We start from the raw sequence: 27952 nt of genomic DNA, 5'->3' as shown, positions 1-27952 counted from the left end.
CATGCTCAGACATACCCGGTTTTCATTTCAAAATGGCGGATGTTTTAGTTGGCTGGGTTTCCTTGCAGCCTCATATAACCTGAGCTTGAACAAGCAGCCATTGAAACAGAGATGGCGGCAGAGCAACCTGTATCAAGCTCTCATGTGGAGCATCTCTTAGCGGAGATTGAATCGAGTGACGGTCTTCTTGGACCAACGTTGAGGTGAATATTGCAAATGTCATTCATACATCAAATATCCCGCCAGATAAACCTCTAGATTTTCTAATCGTGGCTTGGATTGCTTTTAAGATGGGGAGGTGTTTTGTGTCTCATTTTACTGCATTTATTGTTTCACTTTTTGATGTAGAGCTGTGTACGATGAAGAGAAGCACAATGAATTTATGGACAAGCTGGAAGAACGAATTCGGGTTCACGACAAGGACATCGAACGTATGTGTAACTACCACTATCAAGGCTTCATTGAATCTGTGAATGAGTTACTTAAAGTGCGTGGAGAAGCACGGAAACTCAAGGTATTTTAATATGCTGTTGCTGTCTCACCCACGACTTTATTTCCTGCAAGGAGTGTTATTATTTTATGATTTGTTTAGATTTGACATCGCGACCCCGCGATCGATCTCTAGCTAGAGATTTACATGCACTTTCGATTCATTATTTTTGGCAAATAGTCGAATATCATTTACATGGCTTTTTGTTGTTATAAAATAAAAAAAAACGTCATTTGAAGTTTTTCACTTTTTACTGTTTCTTTAAACCAATAATTCCATTGTCTTGCTAGTACAAAGCTGCGAAAATGTAATTTTATACTACCCCAGGAATGTGTAAAAAATTCCTCTACATGAAGACCTGCATTCCCAGTCTGTCCTCCTTTTACTTTCTTTATGGGTCTGAAAATAGTTTTGTTAGTCATGGAAAAAGGGTCGTGATAGATATCAACACAGCTCTGTACATTCCATGTAATTATAAATGGGCCACTGTCATACCAACTCTCTTCCAAAAATGGTGGGCTTGAATAGAGTTTAAGTTGCAAAGTGTATGTATAGTGTATGGAGCTGTACGCAAATCTTGCCTGGTCTTGTTCTATAGACATGTTATAAGTATGGTTTGACACTGGGTGAGAGTCATTTCCTTGTGGTAAACTGTTATGGGCTCTGGCCAGTGGTACTCTCTTTCTTGTCTGGTACATGCGAAGTGTTAGGTTAACTGCTGCAAAAAAATTTAGGCACCCAGAACATTTTCTTGGGCATCCCAGGCTACTGGGCTCCTATTAGACAGCAGCCTTGGTACCCCTGGGGTATAGCATATAATATATAAGGGCACCGCTGAAATGCTGGACAAACACTGGACACCAGCAGTAGTTATTTTGTTCCCTCAATTGTGACCTCTCATACTGTGAAGGGTTTGTGGGAGGTTGGGGTACTCTAAACTGAGGTTTGAAGTTTGGGTGAGGGAGCAGGCAATGTGCAGGTTCTCAAACCTTGACTCTCTTTATGGCTACAGGTCAGTAAAAAGAAAAATAATAACTTTAGGACTCTTACCTGGGTTGCCATGGTCAGGGAAAAGTCTATTTACCCTTTCACTCCCATGATGTGAATGTTAATCCTCCTAGCTGACTGCCATACATTTCTTTTTAAAGTTTGTTCAGAGAATTTAGTGTTACATCAAACAATATCAGCTAGTTGATGATTTTCTTTATTCTCATCACCTGTCTGGTTGACAATGTATTGAAAATGTAAGGGAAAATTACATATTGATCACTCCTGGGGGTGGTGAAAGGGTTAAGCCCCTTTCCCCCTCACCTGCTTTTCAGAGCCCCCTTTCCAAAAAGCCACCCCTACCGTTTTGAGATATCAAATTGAATAAACTCGTGGAAATTAAGAAGTGGTTTACTCTCTGCAGATGAATTTACATTGATTTCTGAGTCATACAACAAGTACTGCATGATACAACATTTTATGTACGATGTACCCGTCACATCTTCTCTGCTGCGATTTATGATCTAAATTACCCACAATCTGCCCCCATTTGGCCTCTTAGCTCAGTTGGTAGGGCATCAGTAATCATTAACTAGGGATTCATGGGTGTGACTCACACTGAGGTAAAAGATTTTTTCTTTCCCTTGTTTGGACCATATTTCCTCATTAGGACAATGCTCAGAAGGAAATTAAGTGGTTTCCGTCCAGCAACTGAAGTTACACTGTAGATTTAATTATTTGATTGTTTTCTTTCTAGTAAGCACCTGAGCATTCTATTATGAATCATGAAAGAAATATCAAACCCTTCACTTAGAAGTCAGTTTGACAGAAGGTATTATGGTGCTGTTTTAAGCTTGAGGTTAGCAAGGGAGTGGAAGTGTGGAAACACATGATCACAAGCATGTGGTTATACAGTATTAAACAACTTATCTCTTTGACACAGATAAAGGTGAAGGAAGTGAACGAAGCTATGCAAGAATCAGGGCGTGAGGTGTGTACATAAATATTATGGACAAAGTAATATTGTTGGTGGAAGATAATACCGCATAAGATGAAAATTTTGTGGGTTTTAATTTTTGCAGATTGACCAGAAATTTCAGTCATTTTGAACCGCAAACCCCGAAAAAATCGCCAATCCACAAAATGAAACTACTGCAAAATTTTCGCGCTAGACAGTAGCCATTACAGCAAAGCTAAGAAAATTCTAAGAATTACACTGTACGTCTGGAATGTTTAGCATTCTTTGACAAATCAGAGGTGAAATTAAACCATAAGAAAAGACCACAAACCTCAAAAATAATTACTTTTACAGCTTGTGGGTTTTACACCTCCTATCTGATTGGCTGTCTTTCCCAATTATTCAATTAACATTCCAGAAATATTTCTAGTGCTCTCAGTTTCCTTAGTTTCACTTTGTAAGGAATACATTGTGTTGTAAGGTTGGTGAAAAAAGGAAAATAAACAAGTTCATTAGCTTGCAGTATTTGTCAAAGTAGAGACATGGGTTGTTGGTATAACATGAGTAATGTACTGTATATCTACATGTACCTGTACTTTACCATCCTTGCTAAAATTATTGCTGATGAGCCAGACATTTAAGAGTATGATAATAATATTGTGTCGTAATGAGTTCCCAAAAAAAGTCTTTCAACCTGCAAACAAATAGATTAAACACAAAAAGGCATAGTAGGGCAGTTGGGTCTCAGTATATGGTATTCACAAACTCCAAAAAAGAAATAGCATTTCTGACCAAATTTGTGACTTCTCAATATTCTCTGTGCAGACATCTCCTATATCCTTTGCGCATAACCATTTGTTCTTTCTGCTTAAAGGTCAAATAGAAGACATCTGCAACATATTACTTTTCGTGTGTTATAAGTTTTGTGATTGTTCTGGACTGAGGGACGCAAAACGTATTGATAAGCTGTTTTTAGAGGCAAACTGACTCAAACAATTCAAAAAAGCTGATTATAATATCTTTCCTTTTGATAGCTTACAAGCAAGTGTGAAAATCTCATCAACTGTCGTACAACTCAAAGGAATATTGTATCAGCAATAGAGACCCTCAGTCTTTGTTTACCAGGTAAACAGTTACTAATTACGCGGGATGCCCTGAGGGGGCATACCGTGTCTAAAAACGGGTCGATTTCTTTTTTTTTTTTTTCTTCCTCGTAGCTACAAATGTGTACATTAATTTCTTCATTAAACTATCCCCTCTCCTACTCGGGATGTATTGTCCTGATTGTCTTCAACAAAAGAAGGCCAATCAAAATCCTTTTTTGTCACTTATATCGCGAGGGAGGGGACCCACTCACCCCTACCTGTGTGACGTCAAAGCATCATTTGATTCATTTATCAGATCCGGATTAAATTTGGCGCCATATCGTTAACATGTTCTGGACTCAAGTTTGCCGTTTTCAAACGGAAATTTCACCATTTTGAAGCGGTGAATCAAAAGAATAACTTCTAAGAAGCACCCGACATTTAAAACGGTGGAAATTGGTGAGTTCCTGGCGAAGGAATCGTGCTTTGTTTGACAGTCTTAGACCACGACGCGAGACTGAAAAGAGGTCATTGAGAAGCTTATGTTATCGTAATGGAATTTCAAAAATTTCCAGTGAAAGTCTGGATCGCGCAAGGGAAACAACGTAACGCGATCGTCGTGACTCAAACTATTCCATTAGCAAGGATAGATTTATCAATCGGCGAAGCATACAGTTGGAATAAATGAATCAGCCCCAGCATCACGCGTAATGCCAGTGTAACAGGCATCTTGTAATGATTATTATAGTCTTTAGGGGGATTACATTTCAGGTGTTTTCCTCCATTGGAGCAGTTGTGGCAGCTACGTGTATAGTTTGTATTGTTTAGACAAAAATGTTGAATATCTGAAATCACTGTAAATCTCTACACTTTTGATTTGTTGACTTTTTACTCGTTATTTAAAACAGTGTCAAGACTGTTGCCAGAGATGCCAGAAAAAGAAATGACAGGGCTAATAAAATTAGCCCTTTTTGTGAAGTGAAATAAGCACCGTAACAACTAAATACGGTAACTAAAATTTTGGTGTTTGGGGACCGGGTTCCTTAACAATAGGCTATTGTTGGGAATCCGGTCCCCAATCACTAAAATTTTTGTTATTTAGCTTATTTCATAGTTCTAAATCAGAGGGTTAAATAGAAAAGGAAATGTAGAATTTTTCTTAGAAGGTATTTTTCTAAGACCTCTCAACCCCTCTGGAAATTCACTGAGCCTTCTTCCCGCTGCTCCAGAGCACGTAAATGTTCCTTACCGCGAGTTTAAGCACTTCTAGATGTTTCCCCGATGTATTTATGGTGGCAAACCTGACATACCAGCTCATAAGTAACACCGGTACTGCGTGGAAGGTCATCAGAAATTCCTAGGGGGAGGAGGACTAAAGAGTCAAATTTTAGAAGCAAAGTATGAAGCTAAACTGGAATTTCCTGAAGGGATGGGGGGTGTGGGGAGGGGGGAGTATGGATATTTTCTGGAACTGCAGAATTTGGCCTCAGAGAGTTGCTTGCAAGAGTTGTCCACCTTGCGACTTTTAGATCTAAAGATTTAGTCCTCTAACAGGCTAATACAGACTCCTTAGTTATATGTACACTGATTTGTTATGGGCCTGTGCTGTTATTGCTATACCAGTAAAGAAATAAAAAAAAATGTTCATCAAAGCAGTAAGCTCATGGGGTTCATAACTTATAAATACATTTTCCTGCAGTTTTAGAGATGTATGCAAAACTTAAGGACCAAATGAAAAACAGAAGGTCAGTTCCTTTGATTAGTGATCAAATAAAGAATCAACTGTTTAACTTATACACTGTACTATGTTGTTATGATTCATGCTACACTGTACATGTATGTGTACTTTTGTGTTGTTTTTTTGTCATGGTGTCATACTGTAGTTCACAGGTGATTTCCCATGTGCTTGGATTCGTTGTAGTTGTCATTGTTGAACCGCCATTAAACCTGTTGAGTTATTGAAATTGTCAAGTTTTTTTTGACCTCCAAACACCAAGGTTACCATACTGGGGCTTCTCAGTAGTGACCTCACCAATTTATAATACTTTACTTCTGTTGACTTAAGTCTTTTATTGTATGTTGTATTCTTTGTCAAAAAGGTGTCATTATTTTGACAGCTAAGCATAATTTATTCTGTCATATTGTTTAATAAAAATATTAATAACAAATTGTTATTTTTAAATTTTTCTCAAGGTACTACCCTGCCCTAAAAACTTTGGAACAGCTTGAACACACGTACCTACCAAGGATAAAAAGGTAATTGTCAATATACATGTACATGAACATGTTATCAATGCAGAGGTCAGAGATAAGTGAATCAAACCCAAAACAATGTCTATAACACATTAATTAGTAGAAAACATGTGTGCACATCCGCATAATTATACATTGTGTAGTGTGTGTCAACTCGTAGACTGTTCTTTTTTTTTTACAAACATTTAATGTTCAAAACCAGTTGTTTTCAGTGGTACATGTATTTGCAAAGCAAGCAGGGCTCAGAAATGTGTGCTTGCTGTTCGCTGTTTATAATTTCTTTCGTTGTGCACAACATTGCTGCACAAAACAAAATCAGGGTAAGGGGGGGGGGGGAAGGCAAAGGCAAGCACGGAATATTTGCATTTCCATGTACAACTGTAGATGCATCAGAAAAAAAATAATACCTACAACAGTGTTCTCCTTTTCAGGCGGTAACTGGTAAAATTTACCGCCTGTAGCACCACTCGTTACCGCCTAAAATTCCTTGGAATTCTTGAAAATTCAACAGGTAAAAGAAAAAAATATGGCTGTTTCAGCGACGTAATCGGTATTTTATCCTTTAAAAGAATAAATAAACAGATTAAAATTAGATAAACTGCACGGGCTATGGTTTGTGAGTACTATCTGTGGCTTTCGAACTTCAAGGCAAGATCCACGAATTTTTGGCGGGCTTGCTGCCACAATTCCATCGTGGCAGATGTCACTTCTTTGCACGTGCATCTGTAGTTGTTTATGTTCAATTTCACGATGAAGCGACAACGAACGTTGTTTTCATTTCTCTCTGTTGGCAATGGCAAGAAGTCACGAATGGAAACAGTTACAGGTAAAGTAATTTTAGATGTTGCAAGTGTTTGATTTGCAAGCAATGCGGGAAAATCAGTTCCTTGAACTTCCCACCTAACTGTCTGGCGGCTTCAGAAAACTGGTGTTGCTAAATTGACCAACATCACTTGTGGTGATCGAAAACTTCCTCTTGTCACGAAATGCTCCACATTCAGGTCAAAAGTGTTTAAAATCTATTTCAGACGACGTTTTGAGAGAATCCTTGACAAAAAAAACCCCTTCCAGAACGTGGATGAAAACGAATATGCAGCGAATTTCGTTTGGTTTTGAGAGAAGACCGATGATTCTGTAGTGACACTTCATATAAGCACAGGAAGGATACCCCGGAGGTGGCTTTTGTCTATTTTTCTTTGACTTTAGGGCAAGAGAATAATCTAAGACAAAGAATAAAACACTTGTAAATGAAAATGCTGTTCAATTTCATTTGACATCTAATGCCAAAGGTGAAAAAGAAAAAAAGGCTAAGCAAAAACCGGTTTTGCTTTCTATGTTAGCTCTTAAGTGCTACTGCTGCAACAAGCCGACAGGAACAACAAGAAAATTACAAGGAATGTTCTGAAAACCATTACTCTTTTGTATTGTATTTAATACTCACACAAGCTACCTAGCAATGAGGGCAAAACTTGTATCTGTTAAGGTTTAATTTAAGGTCGGCACTGAAGTTGACAAGAATGGGGCAAATTTCAATTTCATGTAATGTACTGAGCAGACCTAATAAACAAGGCTGTGATTCCCTGATTGCTTCACCGGTTTAAAATGCTCTTTTACCTGCTGTGCTGAAAAAAAGGGAGAACACTGCCTACAATCATTTAAATCACTGAGCATTGCACTGAACTGCCTACTTTGCTAAAAACCTTTTCAAATAGTACTTCATGTTGTTAGCCACCCTCTTTGGTTACTGTAGCTTTGGTAGGATGAGACAACCCTGCTCGACCCCCATGTTTGCCACTGAGCACTCAGCCTGTGGTTTGCCACACATGCTGATGGTGGAGCAGTAATATGTGTACTCCTATTTGCTTCAATTCAAATGAAACGAGAGTTAAGTACATGTATGTGTACTAGCTGTGCGGGGCCCAAGCACAGCTTTATACATACCTTACTGTGATTGAGGTCTTAATAGTCATACCTCACTGTTTAATTTGTAGATTTAGATTTGCGGAGATCATGCAAGATAGTATTCCTGTTTTAAGAAAACACATCAAAGAGGCATCAATGGCTGACCTAAGGGTAAGCACCTGTGATGATGAAGAATTTACATCAGTTGTTTGAGTTTGTCTTGTTCTTACCTTTAAAATAATTATTGATAGTAGATTTGAACTCGCTTTTGTTTGTGGGCAAATTAAGGTGAGCTGTAACTGGGCCTCTTATATGTACAGTATGTGAGCCTCACTGTTGCCCACATTGTAGCTAGCCCAAGTTAATGTACACCATAGTCTTACGGGTACTTAAAATTTGAACTATTGTTGGAGCGAAAGTTAAACTTGACCACCAAAGAATGAATGGATTTCATTTTTATGGTATTAATTTAGTGTAGGAGGAGAGGGGCAGTGTTAGATAAATTTATATTACATGTTAAATGAACATATGGCAGAAACTTTAATTTGATAGAGGCATGCCCTTTTTGTTACAGGATTTTCTTGAGAAGATCAGGAAGGTTTCTGATAAGTTGGGTTCAATTGCTATGAAACAGGTTGGTGTTAATTAAAAGTACAAATGAAAAAATATTATTCCTTGAAGCTGATAATGTCATTCATTTGAATTACTGCACAGGGTATGTCTACTTATTAGATAAATTTGCATTTGTACCAAATAAATATTATTAAAGGATTATTGTTCCCTATAGCCAACCCCTGAGTGGTATTTTTTGATTACAGTATGTGTTCAAACTGTTAGTACATAATTACGTTTGTTGCATTGAGCCCTGAAGTTAAACTTGATGGCAAAAAGTGAATTTTTGAAAGCATGGGTTTTGGTTAGATAAATTGGAAAGTGCATCATAAAAAAAAACAAAAAAACAAAAAAAAAAACAAAACAAAAAAAAAAAACGAGAAAAAGACATCAATTTGCCAAACATCGGCTACTTGTTGCACAGCTGAGATATGGATAATTTCTCCATATGAATCTCTCTAATTTTCTAGTGGTTTGTAGAGCTTAGAACTGGTGCAAAATTTAAAAGATTTGCTTGAGGAAAAAAAAAACACTCAGCTAATTATTGCAATAAGGAGCATATTTATGGCAAATCAACATTAATTTTTCATGATGCACGTTCCAAAGAGATAAAGTTCCATGTTATGAATTTGATTTTGGAATGTCGTCTCTTTGGTACATGAACTCCTTTTGTTGAATGGAGATCAATCTCTATTGTTTAGGCAATACAAAAGAATGACTTGACACTCATGCCTGGGGTTGGTTTGAAGAAGAAAGGAGAAGACGAAGTAAGCAATCTTAAAATTAAGCTAAGAGAGGATTAGCGTGCTAAGAGAGTTATGCCCAGCACCCAAGGGGTAATACTTTCGGCTCAAATTCTTCAATCTGTTTAATCAATTGAGTATTACTGAAACAAGAATTAAGTTTTTATGCTGAAGCTTTGATGTTTATGCTAACCTCAGTAACAAAAATAAATATATTGTATAATTTACAACAATTTGTAGTATATAGGCCACTGTGGAACACAGTACAGTTGGTGACACTACAATAGTTTTGCAACTGTTTAGAATATGTTAAGTAGCAAAATCATGCTTGTCGTGGTTTGTCATCAATATGTGGGGCAGTTTATGTCGTCATGAGCTAAAACACCAATTGTTGGTGAAACAATAATTGCAATTTTTTCTGATCTCTTTCGTCACAGACGAAAGAGATCAGAAAAAACTGTTAAAACAGTTACAACTGTTAATAACAGTTAACAAACAGTTATATATTAACAGTTATAACTGTTAACAGTTATAACTGTTAAAACAGTTATAAACATTGATAAACATAAATCTCCTGAGTACAGCCCTCTCAAAATGTTTTTTAGTAGACAAGTACATAACACAATGGGGGTAATACATGAATGCAGAAAGAGCTAAGTCCAAAGGCATCTTGGGGAAAGTTAATACAAACCAAGAGGCAGGTCATCTTCTGTTGGCTGCAAAATCCCTGACTGCTGATACATTTTGAGAGGGCTTTGAGTAAACTCCTCTAAATATAAAAGGGTTAGATCTTATCTTGTTCTTGTTGAGTTGAAGTCATGACCATTTAGTACAAGTTTGGTTTTACATGTACATGTATGTCATTGATGCTTCATTGTTATTTGTTTGTAGGAGTTGGACAAGTCTGCCCAAGATTTGGTGGATTTTTCTCCTGTCTACAAATGTTTGTACATTTTCACCGTTGTGGTAAGTTGTTACAAACTTTCTTAACTAGTCTTTCTAGATAAAAGCAACATTACAACTGTACCTGTGAGGGCAGTTGAGTATTGCAATTTGTCATTTACATCAAAAGATTTGTTTTTGTACCATTATGGAATTACTAAATGAATATAATAATCTTCAGTTTTTTCTGTCCTACTTGATATTAAGCAGAAAAAGTACAATTGATTTAGAGAACAATCATTTTGATTCACTACAAATAAGAAGTAGCTCCATCACAAATTTTACCTGCCATAGCCAATTTCACATTCGCAGGTGCATGTACCTGGTACCATTTACCAAAGCAGCTCTGTTTGCATTTATGTCACCAGGGAGAAAAAGAAACCTTTGAGAACTATTACAGAAAGCAAAGAAGAAAACAAGCTCGACTTGCCTTGGAACTCAGCCATGGAACTAGAGTAGGTCTTATTTTTTGATGTTGATATTCTTAGGGATGCAATGGTCATGGACAAGTTAGGGAATAATTTTTAATGTACCAGAGATGATTGTTTTTGTGCATTTCTGATCACACATATGGTCAGTACTGTAATGACCTTTGCTGTGTGTACATAGTTGATTCTCAGGTCAAATAAATATTTATTGTGTGTTGTGGTTTATATAATTATTTTGTTCAGATCTTTCTTAAACCAGTGTATTGTTTTTTCAAACCAGTTATGAAATTGTAAACTGTTTTTTTTTGTATCAACTGTCTGCAAAGGGATTTTATTTTTGGGGGTGTGGATAAAAACAACATCAATCACACTGTGAAAATGGTGTTTTTGCAACTTACTTTTTCATATGTGTTGAATTACTCATAAGCCATTTCATTTGCTCATAGGATGGAAACCTGGAGGCATACAGAGCTTATTTTCATCAAATTGTAGGGTGAGTTGTTTTATGGAACAGTGAGTTTTTTTTTTGTTGTTGCCAGACTTTAGAAATGGAAGGCAGATATGATTAAGAGGACAGGAAATGTGGGAAGATGAGCCTCAGAAAAGTGTTAACATAGCCTTCTTTGGGTTGTTATTGAATTAAATTTTATATATTAAGCACGTCTTTTGTATCAGTGAAGCATCATACAAATATAAATTATGTTTCCTCAGCTAAAAAAATTATTGAGATCACTGATGGTGGTAGATGGAAGGGTACAGTATGTTATAAATCATGAACTCCCAAAATGACCAACTCATAGTAGAGTACTGCACCAGTGTCAGTTTAACTGCTATTTTTTCAGGCTTTCTTTTTACACCTGCGTACGTTACATACATAACTGCAAGAGTCATTTGTTTTTAAAACTAAAAATGGTGATACTTGTTTTGTCTAATAATCTTTACCAATGTAATGTCATGGTACATTTACTGTTTGCTATGTACATTGAATTTTTTTTTTTTGCTCTAAAGGTTTTTTGTTGTTGAGGATATAATTCTGCACACAACTAAAGGACTAGTGACAAGGTATTGTACAATAAATGACCAAGCTTACATTTGACATTTCTTTCTTTATACCGAGGCTTTATTCGGATATTAATTATTCTCTTGTCATTTCCAGTCAGCAATCTCTTTTAGTTCAATTCCTTAAACATTTGGCTGTCTGGTTTCATTAACCCCAGTGGATTTTTACAATCATTACTCTACACATACATATTTTAGTCTATGGCACACATGTTTTGTTAGTTGTACATGTAAAATTACATAAAAATGATGGTGATGCTGCAAATAAATTTATATTATGGAACAGCATGTCTTGTTGTTTAATTTATAAGGACGACAGTTGATGATCTTTGGGAAATGGCAGCTGCCAAGATTGCACCCGTACTTTTAACATGTACACAATCGGTAAGATAAAAGTACAGTGTGATAATTAAGACTGTTTGTTATTTGATGTTATTTTGCTATACAGTTGATGCAATTATTCAATCAAAGGCTCCTGTGAGCCAACTCGTGAATGCAGATGACACATAGCAATTAAAATTTAGACGGCTACGGAAATTTCCTTGAAAGCTAAAAGAAACTATATCTTTGCCCGATTATGTAACGAAAAATAACTGTTCTTGTACTCTTGTATTCTGATGCGCCGATTAAAAAAAAATCACGTGTTTTTTTATTCAAAGTTCATAGAAGCACGCCATGTGCAGCTACGTCATGCAAATTCGTGTCCCCGATAGTCCGGGGCTACTGGATTTTGCGATCGGGCTAGTGGATTCTAACCATCACTTGCCCGATGGGCAAGTGAAGTTTTTTTGGGAATTAAAATTACAAAATTACTGTAGGGCAAGCCGATCTCACAAAGGGAAATCTGTTCAACAAAGTATCGCATTACATTTCATGCCCGACATAAATGCGTGAAATTTTTCCTTTGGAGTTCAGTCCACGTAATCCTCAAGTAAAAATAATGAACTATGACAAGCTCTTGCTAAATAAGAATTATTTATCGACCGCGTCCTTTTGCTTCCCCATAAATTACCAGTTGTAAATTTCGAAAATGAAACATTTTTCTCTTTGAAACCTCCATGAAAGCTGACAAGATCTTAAAGTGTTCATTTCACCAGAAATTTGCATAATTTTGTTTACGACGTCAATGATGCGTGACATGGCACGTTCCGCTTTCGCGTGAAAACTGACAAATTAAATTATTTTCTAATTAAATTATTTCTAAATTAAATTATTTTTAATTCTTAAAAGAAACCGCACTCTGTAGAAAAAAACGAAAAAAACCTATAACTTTGCTCAGATTCAACGAAAAATCTCCATTCTTACACTAAAATGATTGTCAAATTATTCTCTACAGAATGAATGAGAGAATTCTGACGCGTCGTGAAAAAAATTTTCACTTTTTTTTTTCACTAATTGAGTTTACGACCCCGGACTTTCTGAAAAACTGAAAAAACTTGTAACTTTGCTCAGATTGAACGAAAAATCTCCATTCTTGCACTAAATGATCGTCAAATTATTCTCTACATATTGAATAAGAATTTCCTGATGCGCTGTGAACAACAAATGTTCGCGTGTTTTTTTCCACTAATTGAATTTAAAACTCATTCACTGCGCACGCCCGAAAGTTAACGACAAAACCGACCGACCGACCGACCGACCGACCAACTAACCAACCAAGTCCACAGTCAACTATCGCTATAACTCGTTCATTGCGCTACGCGCATTCACGAGTTAAAAAGGATTAACGGTCACAGCAGCTGGTTAAGTTGATTACAGTACGATTTAAAAGTACATGTATATTTCCATATTATGGGGCGTTATTGATGTGTTTTCACTGAGGTTTTCAGCTGTTGCCTGTGCAAGGGAGCTGCATGTGTGATTTATTTTGTCACTTGATGGTAACACAATAAATTTCCAACAAATTGCATTGCCTGTCTTACCCTGCTCACAGAGGTTGTCTTTCTTCTTTCTCGTCTAACAGAATTGAGCTGTAAAGTGGTGACAGCTGTTCAATTCTGTTTGATGACAAAGAAGAAAGGCAATCTCTGTGAGCAGGGTATGCCTGTGCAGGTAAAAACAAAATATCTTTAAACTCTTCTGCTGTCTTAACAGATAGGATATAATGTTATAGTGAACAAAGTTTGTGCACTGTTAATTTGAGATACAGCTTCCAACTCCTCAGAACTATGGTCTAATGAGGATCTTCTGTTTCAGGCATATTGTGAAGAGCCATCACTTCTCTTAAAAGTAAAGGAGCTCATTGTTTGGTTTTGTCATACCTTGTCGGTAGGTTCCGCTGTATTTCATCCGCAGACACTGTCTTTTAAATAGCATGGATTATTTTTACAACAAAAAGCCATTTTATGTTGTGCAGGCAGCCAAAACTTTTGACACCTACAGTTGGACATTTTATATAATACATTATATTACTTCTTATTGTTCAATCTTTTGTTGAAGATACCAAGTGAGTTGCATAGAACATTTAAACATTGGCAGGTTGGAACTGTTAATGTCAGATGTCAAAATAGTGATGTGATTTTGTCTCCTGGGGAAGGGGTGGAGGGGGGATGGGCGGGAATAAGGGGGATGGACCACTGGGACTCAGAAACACTTACCTTACACACTGTACCGACTGTGTTCAGCTGTATTTTGCTCCCTTCTCTGTGCTAAACAACAAAAATGCCTACCCTGCTCTATATTTTATATGTAGGAACACCCCTTTCCCCTCCAAGTAGATTTCTTCTGACATCAGTTTGAAAATGAATGATTGATACATTTATTTGGTTTTCAGGGTTTTGGATTTAATGTAAATAAAATTTTCGATGTCCTTCTTGAAATGAGGTGAGCTCTTAAATGATTCATGTAGAGAGTATACATGCATTTGGTTCTTGTTCTAATATCTCTTTGATTTATCTTTTCTCAAAGATGAAAAAAGCCACCTCATATGAAAATGTCTTCAATAAACAAATGATATTCTAGTGCTGTACTGAAGTGACCATAAAAGACTTGTTTGCAAATTAATTTTAAATTTTGAAAATCTGCTCCTCCCAAGAAAAAAAGAAAGAAAAAAATTTATACTTGTCAATGTTAAATCAAGTAGTTCATCTTGTCAATTGTGAAGTAAACACTTAAACTCATTTGTCAGGCAATTCTAGGTACACCTTCCATCTTACATACATTCTTATCCACATGGTACCAGCTCTATTACACATTATAAAATAGCCAGGGTCAAGCATGCACTGTGATTGGTCAAACTGGGTTCTTTATAACTCCACAATGCACGAAGCATACGTATGGTGCGTGCATTATAATTGTACATATGCACGGAGCACACGTCAGATTTTTTGCCTGTGAAAAATCTGAGAAATCCAGAGACAGAATGCGCTGTCACTCCAGCGATTCGCAAAAAAACAGTCTCTTGTACTGATGCTTCCAGACTTTTAATTAACTTCAACTTCTCTCTCAACACCTTAAAACTTAAACTTGACTTGGAGTTAACTTCTTGAATTGCTTACGATGTGACGAAAAATTTAAACAGTTTGACTTTTTACTTGATTGCGCGCGCTGTCGCGTGCCCTGTCGTGATCGTGTCGTGATTGGCAAGAGCGCGCGCTATTAAATTATGCGTTATCTCGTGTAAGGAGAAACTTGATGTTAATTAAGTAAAATTCGCACTTGTCTGAGGAGTTGCAATTGTTTATATTTTATAAAAGAAATAAAAAACTTGTTCCTCGTACATTGTTGAGTTATATAAGCACTTGGGAATTTTTAAGAACACTCGAGAAGAACAGAGAGGCACTCGCCTACGGCTCGTGCCTCTCTGCACTTCTCTCGTGTTCTTAAAAATTCCCGCGTGCTTATATAACTCAACAATGCACTCGGCGCGTTTTTTATTTCTTTATCATACCATGTGAGAAGAAGAAGAAAACAAAAAACAAAAAACAAGAACAGTTTCATGTCCAGGGTACCAAAACTACATCCTATTCATAAATTTTTAATCCCAAAACTGGAGTTGCAATTTAGACTCCTCCTTCATTTATCCGTCAATTTAATTTCTTTGTTTTTTTAAAATTTTTTCCCACTTAATGGAAGTATTTTTTTGATTTTATCTTTACTAGGCATCAGTACAACGAAATTTTATCTAAAGACTGGGAAGCTATATTCAAGTATGTAAAGTCTTGTTGTGCTATGTTCAGCGGATCTATTTTGATGCTTCTGTTAATGTATGTTCTTCATCTGCTGATTTTTGTGCCTTACACAGGAAAATTTTTGATGAAGATAATTATGCCCCAGTGAGCTGTCAGAATGAGGACGAGTACAATGCTGTCCTGAAGGACTTTCCTTTTGATGATTCAAAAATTGGACAGGTATTGTGTAATAAATTTATGTAAGTACAATGAGTGTAAAAACAGCTGCATCTTGGCTTTTACATATTGAAGGGAAAAAGCCTTGAAACACATACATGTAGACACACTAAAGAAATTCATCTATTGACACTGTAAATTCATGTCTAATGTTTTCATAAGGAACCTTCCAATTGAAGTGCAACTGTACAGACTGAGCATAAGAATGACGTTTTAAACCTACACCTGTACAACCGTAGTCAGCTGTTTTTGGCAAAGTTTGACCATGAATCAATTTCTAGTGACTCCTGTTGTGCTATTCTGAATGCTTAATTTTCTGAGGCTTCTTTACAGACCTCCCAATCCCCAACATTGTAAAAGGAATTGGGGAAGGGTGGGGGGGGGGGGGGGGGCGGGGGGCGGGTGGAAGGAAAAGAAACATGAAAGTTATCACCTTCCCATCTAACATGTATTTTATAAATAAACAGTGCATGCATTTTCAGATAGTTTCTGCACTGGCTGTACAGTTTTGGTTATTGCAAATTAGACTTTTTCATTATCCTTTTTTGTATTTGAGTAGGTAATTATAACTATTCCATAAAATTTATTTTAAGGTTCCATTCATCTTTCCAGGATTCCTTTCCAAGGCAGCTGCCATTTTCAGAGGGAATGATCAAAGTTTACAAAGAGGTACAGATGATTCTGTCTTGTCATGGCAGGGAAAAGATGCCCTTTACTTTACATGACTCTCTGGTATACAACACAATAATGCCGCTTCTTTTATTTCTTAGGTTAAAAACTACATTAATTCCTGTTTAAAATTCAACTCAAACCTCAATGTCAGGTAGGGTTTGTTTTATTGGTTGCTATTATAAATAACGTGCATGAGTATTTTTATTCCACTTTGACCAACTACATACTTTGTTTTCCACCAATTTCTTCAGTAATGTTCTCTAGAACATACCGGATAAGGGTTTGCAAAATGGCTACTGTAATTACACTTGATTGATTCAAGACCATTTTCTACAACTGCTTTAGAATGGAAGACATTTGCATTTTCATTGCATCAAAAGAGGCTAGGTTGTCATGTCAACAATTCAAGAGGGATGTCTGGTTGGCTTAGCAACATATATATTCACCACAACATGGACATAATTACAGAAAGAAAATATCAGTTGTTTCCTTGTGACTTTATAATTTATTTTTCCACTTTGCCTGCTATGTCTTCAGGTTGTGTGGTGGTGAATACAGCTTAAGGTGTTTAGTTACATTTGTAGCCCTTTGTGTTGCCTTGCCGTTGTGTGATTATATGTACCATAGTGTGAACCAGATATAAATTTTGAAAATCAGCATAGAGTAGGTTATACTAATAGCCAGAGTTGAGCTTTGGGATTAGGTGCTACAAGGTGAGGGGGTATGCAGGATGTAGCATCTCACCAGGTGCTTGGAGGTAACCATGGCAACTCAGTCCGAGCCCCCCACCCATGGACCTGTCACACTGAGAGGCTTAGAGGAAAAACCTATAATACTTACCACCAAGTTATACAGTGTACATACCCACCAGGGAGGGAGGGTGGGGTGCGAAAAAACTTAAAGGAATAGTGAGTGAAGCTCAAGCAAGCTAGTAACAGCTGGCAAATCAGTTTTCCCTGAATTTTCCTGAGGGTGCCCTCATGTAAAACTTTGATCATCTTACAGAGGATAACCCTCTTCTCCAGAAACTTTGGCTTTGTGAAGACATGTTACTCTACAGATCAATCTTGAACACTGCACAATGTTTAAGTGCTGTTTTGTTTCTTTGTTTGTTTGCTTTTATAGTCAAACTGAGATTGGGGATTCCGTGAGGAAGTCAACAAATTTACTTCTAACAAGAACGCTTAATGGTCAGTTTTTGAAGTGTACTAATTCTTATATGTTGTGTGTTAATGAAAAGTGAAAATCGGGAAACTGATTGATTAATTGTAGCGTCCTTGGTGGACTGATTTATTTCTTGTTTAATTGGTTGATTGCTTGAATCTTTGTTCCTTGCTTGGTTAATGGCTTGTTTGATTGATTATTTAATCGATTTATTGTTTATATAATTATTATTGTTATTTCATGTACTGTAGCTTGCTTTTTACACTCATAATTTTTGTGTTATAGGATGCAGGGTGTATGTGTGTTTATCTTATGATAAAAAGACATTATTATTATTATTATTACTAATATTATTATTATTATTATTATTATTATTATTGCTTGCTTGCTTTCTCAATTGATTTGTTAACTAATTGATTGATTGCTTCATTGATTGCTTTCTTAATTGATCAATTGATTTATTGATCTAGTGATCAATAATTAAAACCTTTTGTGCTATCCAATGTAAAATTGATAAATTCTGTTTTCTTTTTTAGGTTGCTTCATATCACTTATTAGAAGAACAGGCTTGTCAATTCCTCAGGTTTGCTACATGTAGTCTTAGCTGTACTCTCGGTTAGCTGAATATCTTATACCCAAACCATGAAGTTGAAAATTTCAGCATAAATGATTTAAACACAGCCACAATTTTGACTTGACCGTATTAGAGAAGAAATGCCAAACCGGCTTACTAACTTGATGATGATGATGATGTTGGTGGCGACTATGATGATGATGATGATAAGGTTGTTTTGTGTAAGTGCACCATATGTGTATTTCCTGATTTTGGTTAGCTTCCTGAATCTGATTATTTTTTGTCCTACCAGCTGGTTCAACTATCCATCAACACGATTCATTTAGAAGAAGCTTGTGCTCATCTGGAAGAACATGTCATAGCTGTAACAGGGTGAGGAGGTCTTTGAGTAGAAATAAGTTTTAGACTGGCGTACTTACAACAATTAAATAGTAATGCAAAAAAAAAAAAAAAAAAAATATATATATAATAATAATAATAATAATAATAATAATAATAATAATAATAATAATAATAATAATAATAATAATAATAATAAAAGAGTGTCGCATTGGGTTATTACGTGAGTGGTCTTGTATCGTCTTGACTGTCTAAAGCCCCCCCCCCCCCCCACCCCCCAATCTAAAGGGACCAATCGTAACAAATGGAGATAATGCAATGAACTAATCAGAGTTTGAAGCAAAAACGTGTTACTGGCCGCAAGCATAGGAAGCTACCATTGCTATTGAATTTGTTCCTGATTTTTAGATAAAAAAAGGATGTTTGTTTTTATTCGTTTAAGGGCATTGCATAGTTTATTTTCTTAATCCAGTTACTGAGTTCGACTAGCAAAACCAAGCAAACAGGAGATTTCGCTTGACAGCCAGTCAAGAACCGTGCTTTTGCCATCGATTATGAACTACATACAGCTTACATTTATGATGACAACTATTGTGACCAGTAAATGTGCATGTTATATCCTCAGCACCTCCTGTGAAATAGCAAACGTTTCTCGGGTTTATGGCCTGTCCACGTTCAAGGTAAGGAGAATTTGTTTCAACATCAAGATATGTTTTCTATTGTGATCATTTCTATAATCTCATGACCAGTGTGTTTTATCAAGCATTTGATAACATATGATAGTAATTGGACTTACATGTAGTGGAGTTCAATTCGGTCTGTTATCATACGAGTGATTAACATTCGTTTAATCACGAGCATGATTACAGACAGAATTGGACGACACGAAGTCCTGTGACCAATTAATCATAACTCTAACAAAATTTGAGGGAAAAAAGCCAAGAGTTTACCCTTTGGTGAATAAATAGAGGACAACAGTTGAGTTTCGTTTCCTAATCTGTTAATTACGGTATCGTTCACATTGATATTTTAGTAATGACTGTGGCGTCACGTTTTGCAAGCTTGATCACGTGGAACGAAATTAGGTAAAATAGGTCCTTTGCAAATGGGTCAATCAAATCGAAAGAGCATAACAAAATAATCATAAAAATGGCCAATTTTGAGATCCCCGGTGCTTAAGAGTGTGTTTTGGTGACTTTGAATTTTTATGTAAAAGGTTGCTAGAGAATCGAAGGTCTTGTTCCCCAGCAACTTTTTCGACACAATTCATTGAAATTTTGTAACATCCAAACCGTCCCCTTTAAGCGTTGGGAGCCACCATTTTTCTCTCCTGATTCACCTCTCTGAACAGCTCTTACTTGTCTTGACTGTTGGTGGAGACTCTGGGCCATTGGTGTGGTTTATTTAAGAAATAAAGATAAAAAAGATTATTGTTTGTATTTTTCTGACAGGACATGAGAGCTGAAACCGAGCAGCAAGTGTATGAAAGACTTAACATGAAAATAGAGGAATTTTTAGAGTTAGGTGTGTATATAACGTCGAAAGCACACGCAAAATGTTATAAAGGAACGCGCGCGAGCAAGTAACGATTGCTTTCGGTTTTGCTTCTTATTAATTGAGAAAATAGCGCGAGTTACTTATAACCAATCACTAAGCACAGTATAGCAAGTCAAAGCAAACGTTGAGAAAATTTTCAAGTTGCTTGGAACTTCACTATGAAAGCGAGGCTAAGTGTTAAGCTTTACATGTGAAAATTAGTTTCATTCATATGCAAACAAAACAAATTTTCATATGAAAAGCTTTCCTCATAATGAGGTTGGGAGCAACTCGAAAAAGGCCCATCGCTTTCGGTACCCAATTTTAGTCTCTGCAACATTGGCAGCTATAAAAATATTAATTGTAGGCTGTGTCCATACCTTACTTATCATTCAGTGTACTTCGGTATTGACATGCGCGGTGTTATGTCTAAGGGTTTTAGCAGTAGACACCTGTTGAAATTTATCATTTGTTTGCAGTCATGTGTGTAGTGTTATCCATACCTTGGAGACGTTAGTTCGTTGAGAGTAACTTCAGTGACAGAATAAAGTTTGACTCAATCTCAAGTTTCTGTCTGTTTGTTTTCAGCGAATTATAACTGGGTTCCAGAAAATACCAGGTTACACGCCAGTAGTTATTTAGTGGATCTTTTGGACTATCTTCACACCACTTTTTTAAATTTCTCACCGTTACCGGTAAGTAGGCCAGTCTGCTGGTGTTCACGTTTACTTTAGTGCTTGTACTCCGCATTTGACATGCTGGAATGTGGGGAATCCGCCCGCTATAAAGGCATTGCCTCCACGTTGAACATGGCTAAATTGAATGTAGCTATTCTTTAAAGTATCATGAAATATTGAATACGGTATAAGCGTTTCATGAGCACTCAGTAATTGAATGAAAACTATCTACGTCATTTATTTTCTGGAGTTATTGTTTCTTTGGTTTATTAATATATTTATAAATGTCTGTGTCCATAGGGCAACGTAGCTCAAACAGCATGCATGTCTTCCTGTAAATATCTGGCCACCAAACTCAGAGAGATGCTTTTGGATGAAGAGGTAAGCCTTGAATGTTCATTTACCTCGCCATAATCTGTACTTTTTGCAGTGTGTAAAACCTGTTGATAATGGTAGGAAGCTCCAACCAGATTTGACCTTACCACCCGTCATGTGTTGTTCTTGGTTCGAGTTAAGTTACAAATTATACGGTTTTCCGCCACACTGAGGAAGTGAGGTTAATGAGACGAATTTCTGCCTAGGCATGTTCCTTTCAACTAGAATTACAACTTAAACCTGCTACCGTACTCAGCTGCTACTAACAACTAACTACCAACTAGAATGCACAGACTAAATCTCAAACCATGAAAACAGTTGGTACACTTGTGAGAAAAACTACAACAATCAAAGAACCAAAACACTTACTGTAACACGGGTAACAAAGCGAATAACATATTCTTAAAACGATAATTAAACAAGGGATAATCAACAAGTCTTTTCCTGAATAAGTCTTTTCACATGAACCTAGTTAAATGGCCTTAGCTCCCACGAGTCTCCTGTAGCTCAGTGGTAGAGCATTCGAACTAGTTACCAGAAGATCTTAGGTTCGACTCCTGTTGGGAGAACTTGGATTTTCTTTTTCCCAGTATGCCTGTGTCACAGACTAAATGATCTGTAATTTCGTTGTTGGTCTGCTTCACAATAACTGGTAGTTGCTTCGTTGTGTCTACAGGTGAAACAGATGAATGCGTTTGGCCTTCAAGTCTTCAACCAGGATCTTAGAAAATGTGAAGGTATTATCCTGCCTATGCATTACGTTATCATACTTACTCATACTAACGCAAACCGATCACACTCCATTTGAACCATCCTAGGGCATGCTCTTGATTCATGTTATTCTTGGTCCGCTTTCTACTTCTCAGTGTTGTGTAAAATCGTTGTTACCTTCAACCCTAGCCAAAAATGTTGGGACGATTTCCAAAACTCAACACGAAATACCTCCTTATCCCCACCCCATGCAATGTTGTCATGTTGCTGTGTTTATGTATAGTCCGAATGATCAGTTCCAGTCGCTATCAACGTTGCTTGGGGAGAGGGGAGGGTGGGCTTCAAAAATTCACAATAACAGCACCAGCAAGCATATGGCGACTGGTTATAGATATTCAGAACACAAATGTACATTGCCAACGCTATTTTCGAAACTGGCCTAGAAAATATTGGCCAGAATTGTTGCTACCTTGTGCTTGTCGCTCTCCAACACTAGCTGTTCATCTTGATCGCTTAACTGTGAATAACACTTAACTTTGCATAAACACAATTACAATAGGTTTCAAACAGCTTCGTCGTCATGTATCACTTTTGGATCTGTGCTTACCTTGCTCATACAGAACTACAATGGCTGTTGCCTGATTCAGTGTGGAGAGGTACAGGAGTGTATTTTGAGAAAGATGAAAAGCAACTGACTGAAGGGTAGAAAAATTGCGTGTGCAAAGTTGACCCAAATTCTTTTCGTTTCTTGAACAAACCAACAGAGGTGTCATTGGCCTCATCCGAGGTCTCTGGTTCACATAATTTTCCCTTCCGTGCACTCGGCTGTTTGGTATTTCTTCAGTGTAATGTAAAAGTTAGGGCGCTTTCCATTGTTAGAACTGGCCAGCCATACCGGGCAGTTCGTAAACGGAATGTTCCAATTCGAAGGATAAGTTTTATCCTAGTCCTTCGAATTTCTTCAAAATAGCGTGTAACAGTTTCGGAGTAAATATACTTCAAGATTTTGCCGTGCCCACCATCCCTTCAAATGACGCATTCGATTTACAGACTGGCCGGTAAGACCTGCAAATGGAAAACACTCCAAGATCTAACTTTGTCGAACTTGTTTTTCAGAGTTTGTCAACTCGAATCCTGTGGAAGGGATAAGTGACGGCACATTGCAGATGACGTTTCTTGAACTCAGACAGGTATAGTAAACATGACTAATGACTCGAAACAGTTTTATGACCAGCGCAGCTTGAAGGTTATTCGAGCTTTTAGAACTGTTTTCCCCACAGTATTGCCAAAATAAAAATCTAAAAGCTCTCTAGAATTTCATCTTGGAAATGTAGACTGTAGATGAAGAACAAACATCACCGTGGCAACATATAGCAGCATAGTAAACAGCACCATAGCAACATCGAACAGCATAGTAAACAGCACCGTAGGATAGTTCTCTCAGGAAAGTGCTTTTACTTGAATGTCCACACTTTAGGATTTCATCCATAGTCTCCAAAGGTTAGAGCCACCTTTTGTAGCACAATCAATCAATGTTTGTTTTAAAAATATAACATAATTAGAGGCTTGCTTGTCCCGCAAATATCTACAGCTAATCGAGGCGGAGCAAGACGAACGCAAGAAAATGATTACGACTTTGATTTTAAAGCTGAAAACAAGAATTTGTTAGTACAAACTACTAAGACATTGAGCTTTAACAGCAATAACAGACATAAAGCAATAAACAGCACCACAGGAAAGTGCTGGGCAATGGCTCTCTTACTTAGTGTTGACTCTGGGAAGGAAATGATTAATAATGCGTGTGTATATTTGTTTGTTTCTTTCAGTTGGTAGATTTGCTGTTAAATGAAGACTGGTCCACGTACTTTGCCGATCATGGCTCCACCACCAGTAAATACAGTCGAGTCAACCCTCAAGTGGTAGCAAGACTTCTTGAGAAGTAAGTGTTATATCACAGATGGGACAGGACGGGACGGGACAGCAATTTTTTTTAAGCCCGCGTCTAGATGGCGGATACTTACCGTGACAGACTGGTAACTAACAAAATAACACTCCGGTTAGCCTAAAGAGATCTGCGGTTAGCCCAATGTAGCTTAGGCAGCTTGCGGTTAGGATATCTAGCAGAAAAAACAGCAAAATCAATGGTAAGGTTCCCGCTTGGTACTCCAGTGACCCGGGTTCGACTCTACTTGGTGTTCTCTCTTTCTCTAAACAGAAAACGTAGCTAAGTGTGATTTATAGTATCCGCTATCTAGAACTATTTTGAAGTGAGCGTAAAAAAATTATACGGGATGGGGCGAGTGCTTATTCAATGTTTGAACTTGGTCAACGGTGATCGCAACAGACCAAGGCAATTTCATGTAATTTTTTGTCGTAATTAAGTTCTCTCAAGTCGTGGTAGAAACGGACCCAGGAAATAAATCGCGTTTTCTTTCTTTGGTTTTTTTGTTTTAACGTAAGCAACTGACTGCTTGTCGTTCCTGCTCGTTTGTACTGTCAGCTGGTAATATTTTGTAGCCAATGATTAGCTATTACTGCAATTTATGTCAGAAGAACTACAACCGTGTACAACTGGCCTGCTTTTTTACGGCGTGTGTTCACACATGACTGAATTACCCCTTAACATTGTGCGCCCAAAGGCAATGCAGTTTGAACTGTTTTGGTCTGAAATTTTTTTTACGTGCTCTGAAACTGTGTATGGTTTTATCAGAGCCAAGCGAGTATATGAACGCGTTTATGTCTTTATCCTCAAAAGAAAAAGAGGCAGAGAATACCAGTAAATACCATTCGAAGATGATAAATGACGAATACAGAAATATTGAGGCAGAAAACTGGTGTGGAAAATGACACATTCTGGTCTGAGATAGGGTCGGGATTGAGAGCGGAGCGGCAGGCAGAAAGAGTTTTTGGGACCGTTTTTTCACACTCGTTTCCATTTCTCAAAATGACCTTGAACATTCACTTGAATTTCAAACTTGAGAGGAAAAGAAGGAAAAAAACAGAATAGTGCAAGCCTCGAACCCAAGTACCCCTCTCGGGTGGGGGTTTTAGCGGTAAAGTCCAAACATGCGAACAAAAACCTTGTAAGAAGTTTGTTGTGGAGCTTCATTGCTCTTTATTCACTAAGGGCAAAGTCAGAGCACCAAAGTTCAATCTTTAACTTAGGTTGATTTTTGAATACCATGGCTATAGTAGACGTGTCTCTTCATTCAATTTACTAATTACTTTGATTTGTTAATAGGATGATGGACACGGGAAAGAAACGAATATTAACACTGAAGAAAGCCCAACGAGATCGTAAAAAACTCAACGAGACGATCCTGAAACGTCTCAAGACCCTTGATGCTGAAATTGCTGGCGCCTCAATCATGTGATTTTCAAATTCTGCATGCAGGCAATAAGTCCATAATATCTGGTAGCGAAAATGAAAAAAAAAATCAATTCGTTGAAAGTCTTCAGCAACGCATGACTACACTAGGTCACCCTATGCTAGAATTACAATGCAATGAAGGCCTGGACACTCAGAGGGCCTGGAGTAAAATAATATGCAAGATATTTTGCATCTGGTAAAAGTTACGACGTATTGAAGAAATCTAAAATTACAGTTTAGTAAGTGACAACATACAACGGAGCACGGATGGTTTGGGGATTGCAAACAAAATCAATCGAGTTTCTCTCATTCAAAAAGATGTCCTTAGTTCAAGTTGAATTCTTCTGTAATGCCGTGCTCGATTTATCATTTGTGAACCAGTGCACACGTGTTATTTAATATACTGCAGACCTTTCAAGTCTTTCAATTCTTGCCTGGGTTTACCCACGTGTTGCATGACTAACCAAACAGAGGGTGACCAAACAAGGACATGAAGTCACATGACAACTGCAGTCAAATCTCGATATGCCGCGAAGTGTCTGTATGGTGAAGGTGTAATTTTTTTGTTGTTGTTTTTGTTTTGTTTTTCCTTTCTGAGACTTAGTGAACTCTCCAAATAAGGGAACTATCCGTTTTTGATAGTTTAGGTTTGAAAATGAAGATTCAAACGAAAATGCTGTGAATACGGAGATTGAAAGCAGGAAAAGAACAAGCAAAACAAAGCTGCTAAAAGTGGTAATGTTGGAAAACGGATATTTGACATGCGGACGGCAAAAACGAATGCAAACGTAGCCTTTGACAAGCGATGGCAACTCACTTGAAAGGAACGTTTTAGATCGTTTTAGTTGTGAGCAAGGAAACACGTAGGAAACACATACACATGTACCTTTTGAAAATTTTACTGAAAACGTAAACCAAAACAGTTCCTTCAGTTTTGCTTCACTTTTCTTGACCACTTGGCGATTTGTATCTTTAAGATTAACACGCAATCTTATCCGTACATTGCGAACAGGAAAATAAGGCTGCAATTAACAGCCAAACCTCTCCTTACAAGTGACCCGCAATATGAACACATCATTTAGTCTCAGAGGGACTTAAACTTAAACACCGCATGTCTTTTTGATCAACCGATTTTCGTGCAGTTCGGGGGTTGTTAGGAACTTCCATAGATGAACACAGAACAAAATTACTATATAAGAATACAATGCATTACTATATAAGAATCGCAGATGTGAAGACTTATTTTCAAACTTTATTTTTTGTCTATAGGCGCTGCAAACAGTAACGAATTTTAATGTTCTCCTTACAATTTCACTGTATAATCGCACACGATGCGTTTGTCACAGAAGCAAATTTGCTTCCGAGAAGAGAACACGATTTTCAGAAATATTTTGTTCCCGCAAACAGTGTTGCGTACACTCGAGAACGGGGAAGCAAAGTTCAAAAACAGTACGTGAATGTACGCCAACTACTTTCTTTTATGGCTAATAGTTACATTTTCTCCTATTAAATCAAAACGAAACAGTCCCAGGAATATTGTGGTTGGCTGGGAAGCGACGCTACAGTTTATACAAGGTCGAATACACAATCGACTGTGTGGTATCCTGTGACGTGCTGGTCACCCCTGCTGCATGCTGGGTGTCCTGTGTCGACCCAGTTGGCCACTATTGTCCTGGCCTGTTCCGGGTCCTTTTTCCTTTATTCTCTACAAACAGTATATGTTAAATGGTTCAAAAGGAACCTTAAAATGAATTTGTTCAGCGGCTTTCAGTTAGTTTGTTTTGCAATTCACATTTTAGCCACTTTTGTATGAGAAATTTTATAAGTTTACAAAATATGAAATTGTGTACATAGATTACATATACAGTTCAAATCATTTAGGGTAAAGAAAATATCTCTGGTAATGTAAAAATATTAGGCTATTAATCATTCATTCAACCTTCATGATGAAAACATTGTGGTTGATGAATACATACAATAAAAACAACAGATGCAGTAACATTTGTGGTATCTTGTTTCCTTGGTTACGTACTTAGCGCGATATTCGCGGCTCATTTCCAACCTCAACAAACTAGGCTTTAGTATCTCTATCAAAAGGGGAAAGTTCTTGAGAATTTTCACGCACGATAAAAAGAGTGAGAGCGCGTGAATACATTTTGCAATGTAATCCATTGAACTTTTCTAGAAAAACCGAGAAATTTGTGTTAGTTATCCCTTTATTTTCAAAATGAGTATCTCACTCGTTAGAAAGAGTGGATGACTAAAGCTCTTTAACAGACATCATCAGGGCTAGGGAAAATATCAAAATATATAACTATCGAAACTAGAGCTCTTGCAGCAACTGGAAATCGCTTATAAATATTCAAACAAGCGAAATTTGTGTACTCAGTGATCAAACATCTTTTAACAAATGTTTATCAGTACAGCATTAACCAATTTTTATTTTAAAGACGTTTTACGCGCGTTAGAAGGCATATGATTGCGTGAATAACTTAAGAAATTGCCTATGAATTTGCAAGCCACAAAGCAATCACTGGAAGAGTGCCAGTTTCAAGCTCATCAACCAATAGTTATCGTTTCAATATCGATGCTTTGATATCGGGATCAACTTCCCTGGCCGGGTTTTTTACGCCCGTTAGCGTATGGGTAAACTGCCTTTTATAAGCCCCCCGGTGATAGGCCCATCTACCTGTAAACCAAAAAATGCATCCAATTATAAGCCCCCCTCT

At 37.2% G+C, this 27952-nt stretch overlaps 1 protein-coding gene across 1 annotated transcript; it reads left to right on the top strand.

Annotated features, from left to right (window-relative positions):
* The first annotated feature begins 16 nt into the window (after window positions 1-16).
* Window positions 17-27224, top strand: LOC146472594 (exocyst complex component 6B-like). Its single transcript, XM_085119343.1, has 31 exons — window positions 17-203; window positions 349-514; window positions 2421-2468; window positions 3470-3560; window positions 5220-5265; window positions 5714-5776; window positions 7765-7846; window positions 8250-8309; window positions 8989-9054; window positions 9922-9996; window positions 10341-10427; window positions 10847-10893; window positions 11409-11462; window positions 11771-11843; window positions 13656-13727; window positions 14233-14282; window positions 15560-15607; window positions 15703-15808; window positions 16418-16474; window positions 16576-16628; window positions 17603-17667; window positions 18178-18224; window positions 18508-18587; window positions 19180-19234; window positions 20006-20078; window positions 20679-20785; window positions 21068-21148; window positions 21819-21879; window positions 22970-23043; window positions 23680-23792; window positions 25095-27224. Exons 1-31 carry the CDS (start codon window positions 112-114, stop codon window positions 25225-25227), a joined length of 2325 nt encoding a protein of 774 aa, XP_084975469.1. The 5' UTR covers window positions 17-111; the 3' UTR covers window positions 25228-27224.
* The last annotated feature ends 728 nt before the right edge of the window (window positions 27225-27952 follow it).

Source organism: Pavona decussata, unplaced genomic scaffold (genome assembly GCF_977016875.1).
Source record: "Pavona decussata unplaced genomic scaffold, jaPavDecu1.1 SCAFFOLD_98, whole genome shotgun sequence".
In the NCBI taxonomy this organism is placed as follows: Eukaryota; Metazoa; Cnidaria; class Anthozoa; order Scleractinia; family Agariciidae; genus Pavona; species Pavona decussata.
The sequence above is the reverse complement of the archived record's forward strand: the minus strand, read 5'-3'. Positions and strand labels throughout refer to the sequence as shown.

Coding starts and splice junctions, on each gene's coding strand:
- LOC146472594 (XM_085119343.1), top strand. CDS start 112: ATGGCGGCAGAGCAACCTGTATCAAGCTCTCATGTGGAGCATCTCTTA. Junction 13,728..14,232: donor GGTTTTGTCATACCTTGTCG/GTAGGTTCCGCT, acceptor TTTGGTTTTCAG/GGTTTTGGATTTAATGTAAA. Junction 23,044..23,679: donor CGTTTCTTGAACTCAGACAG/GTATAGTAAACA, acceptor TGTTTCTTTCAG/TTGGTAGATTTGCTGTTAAA.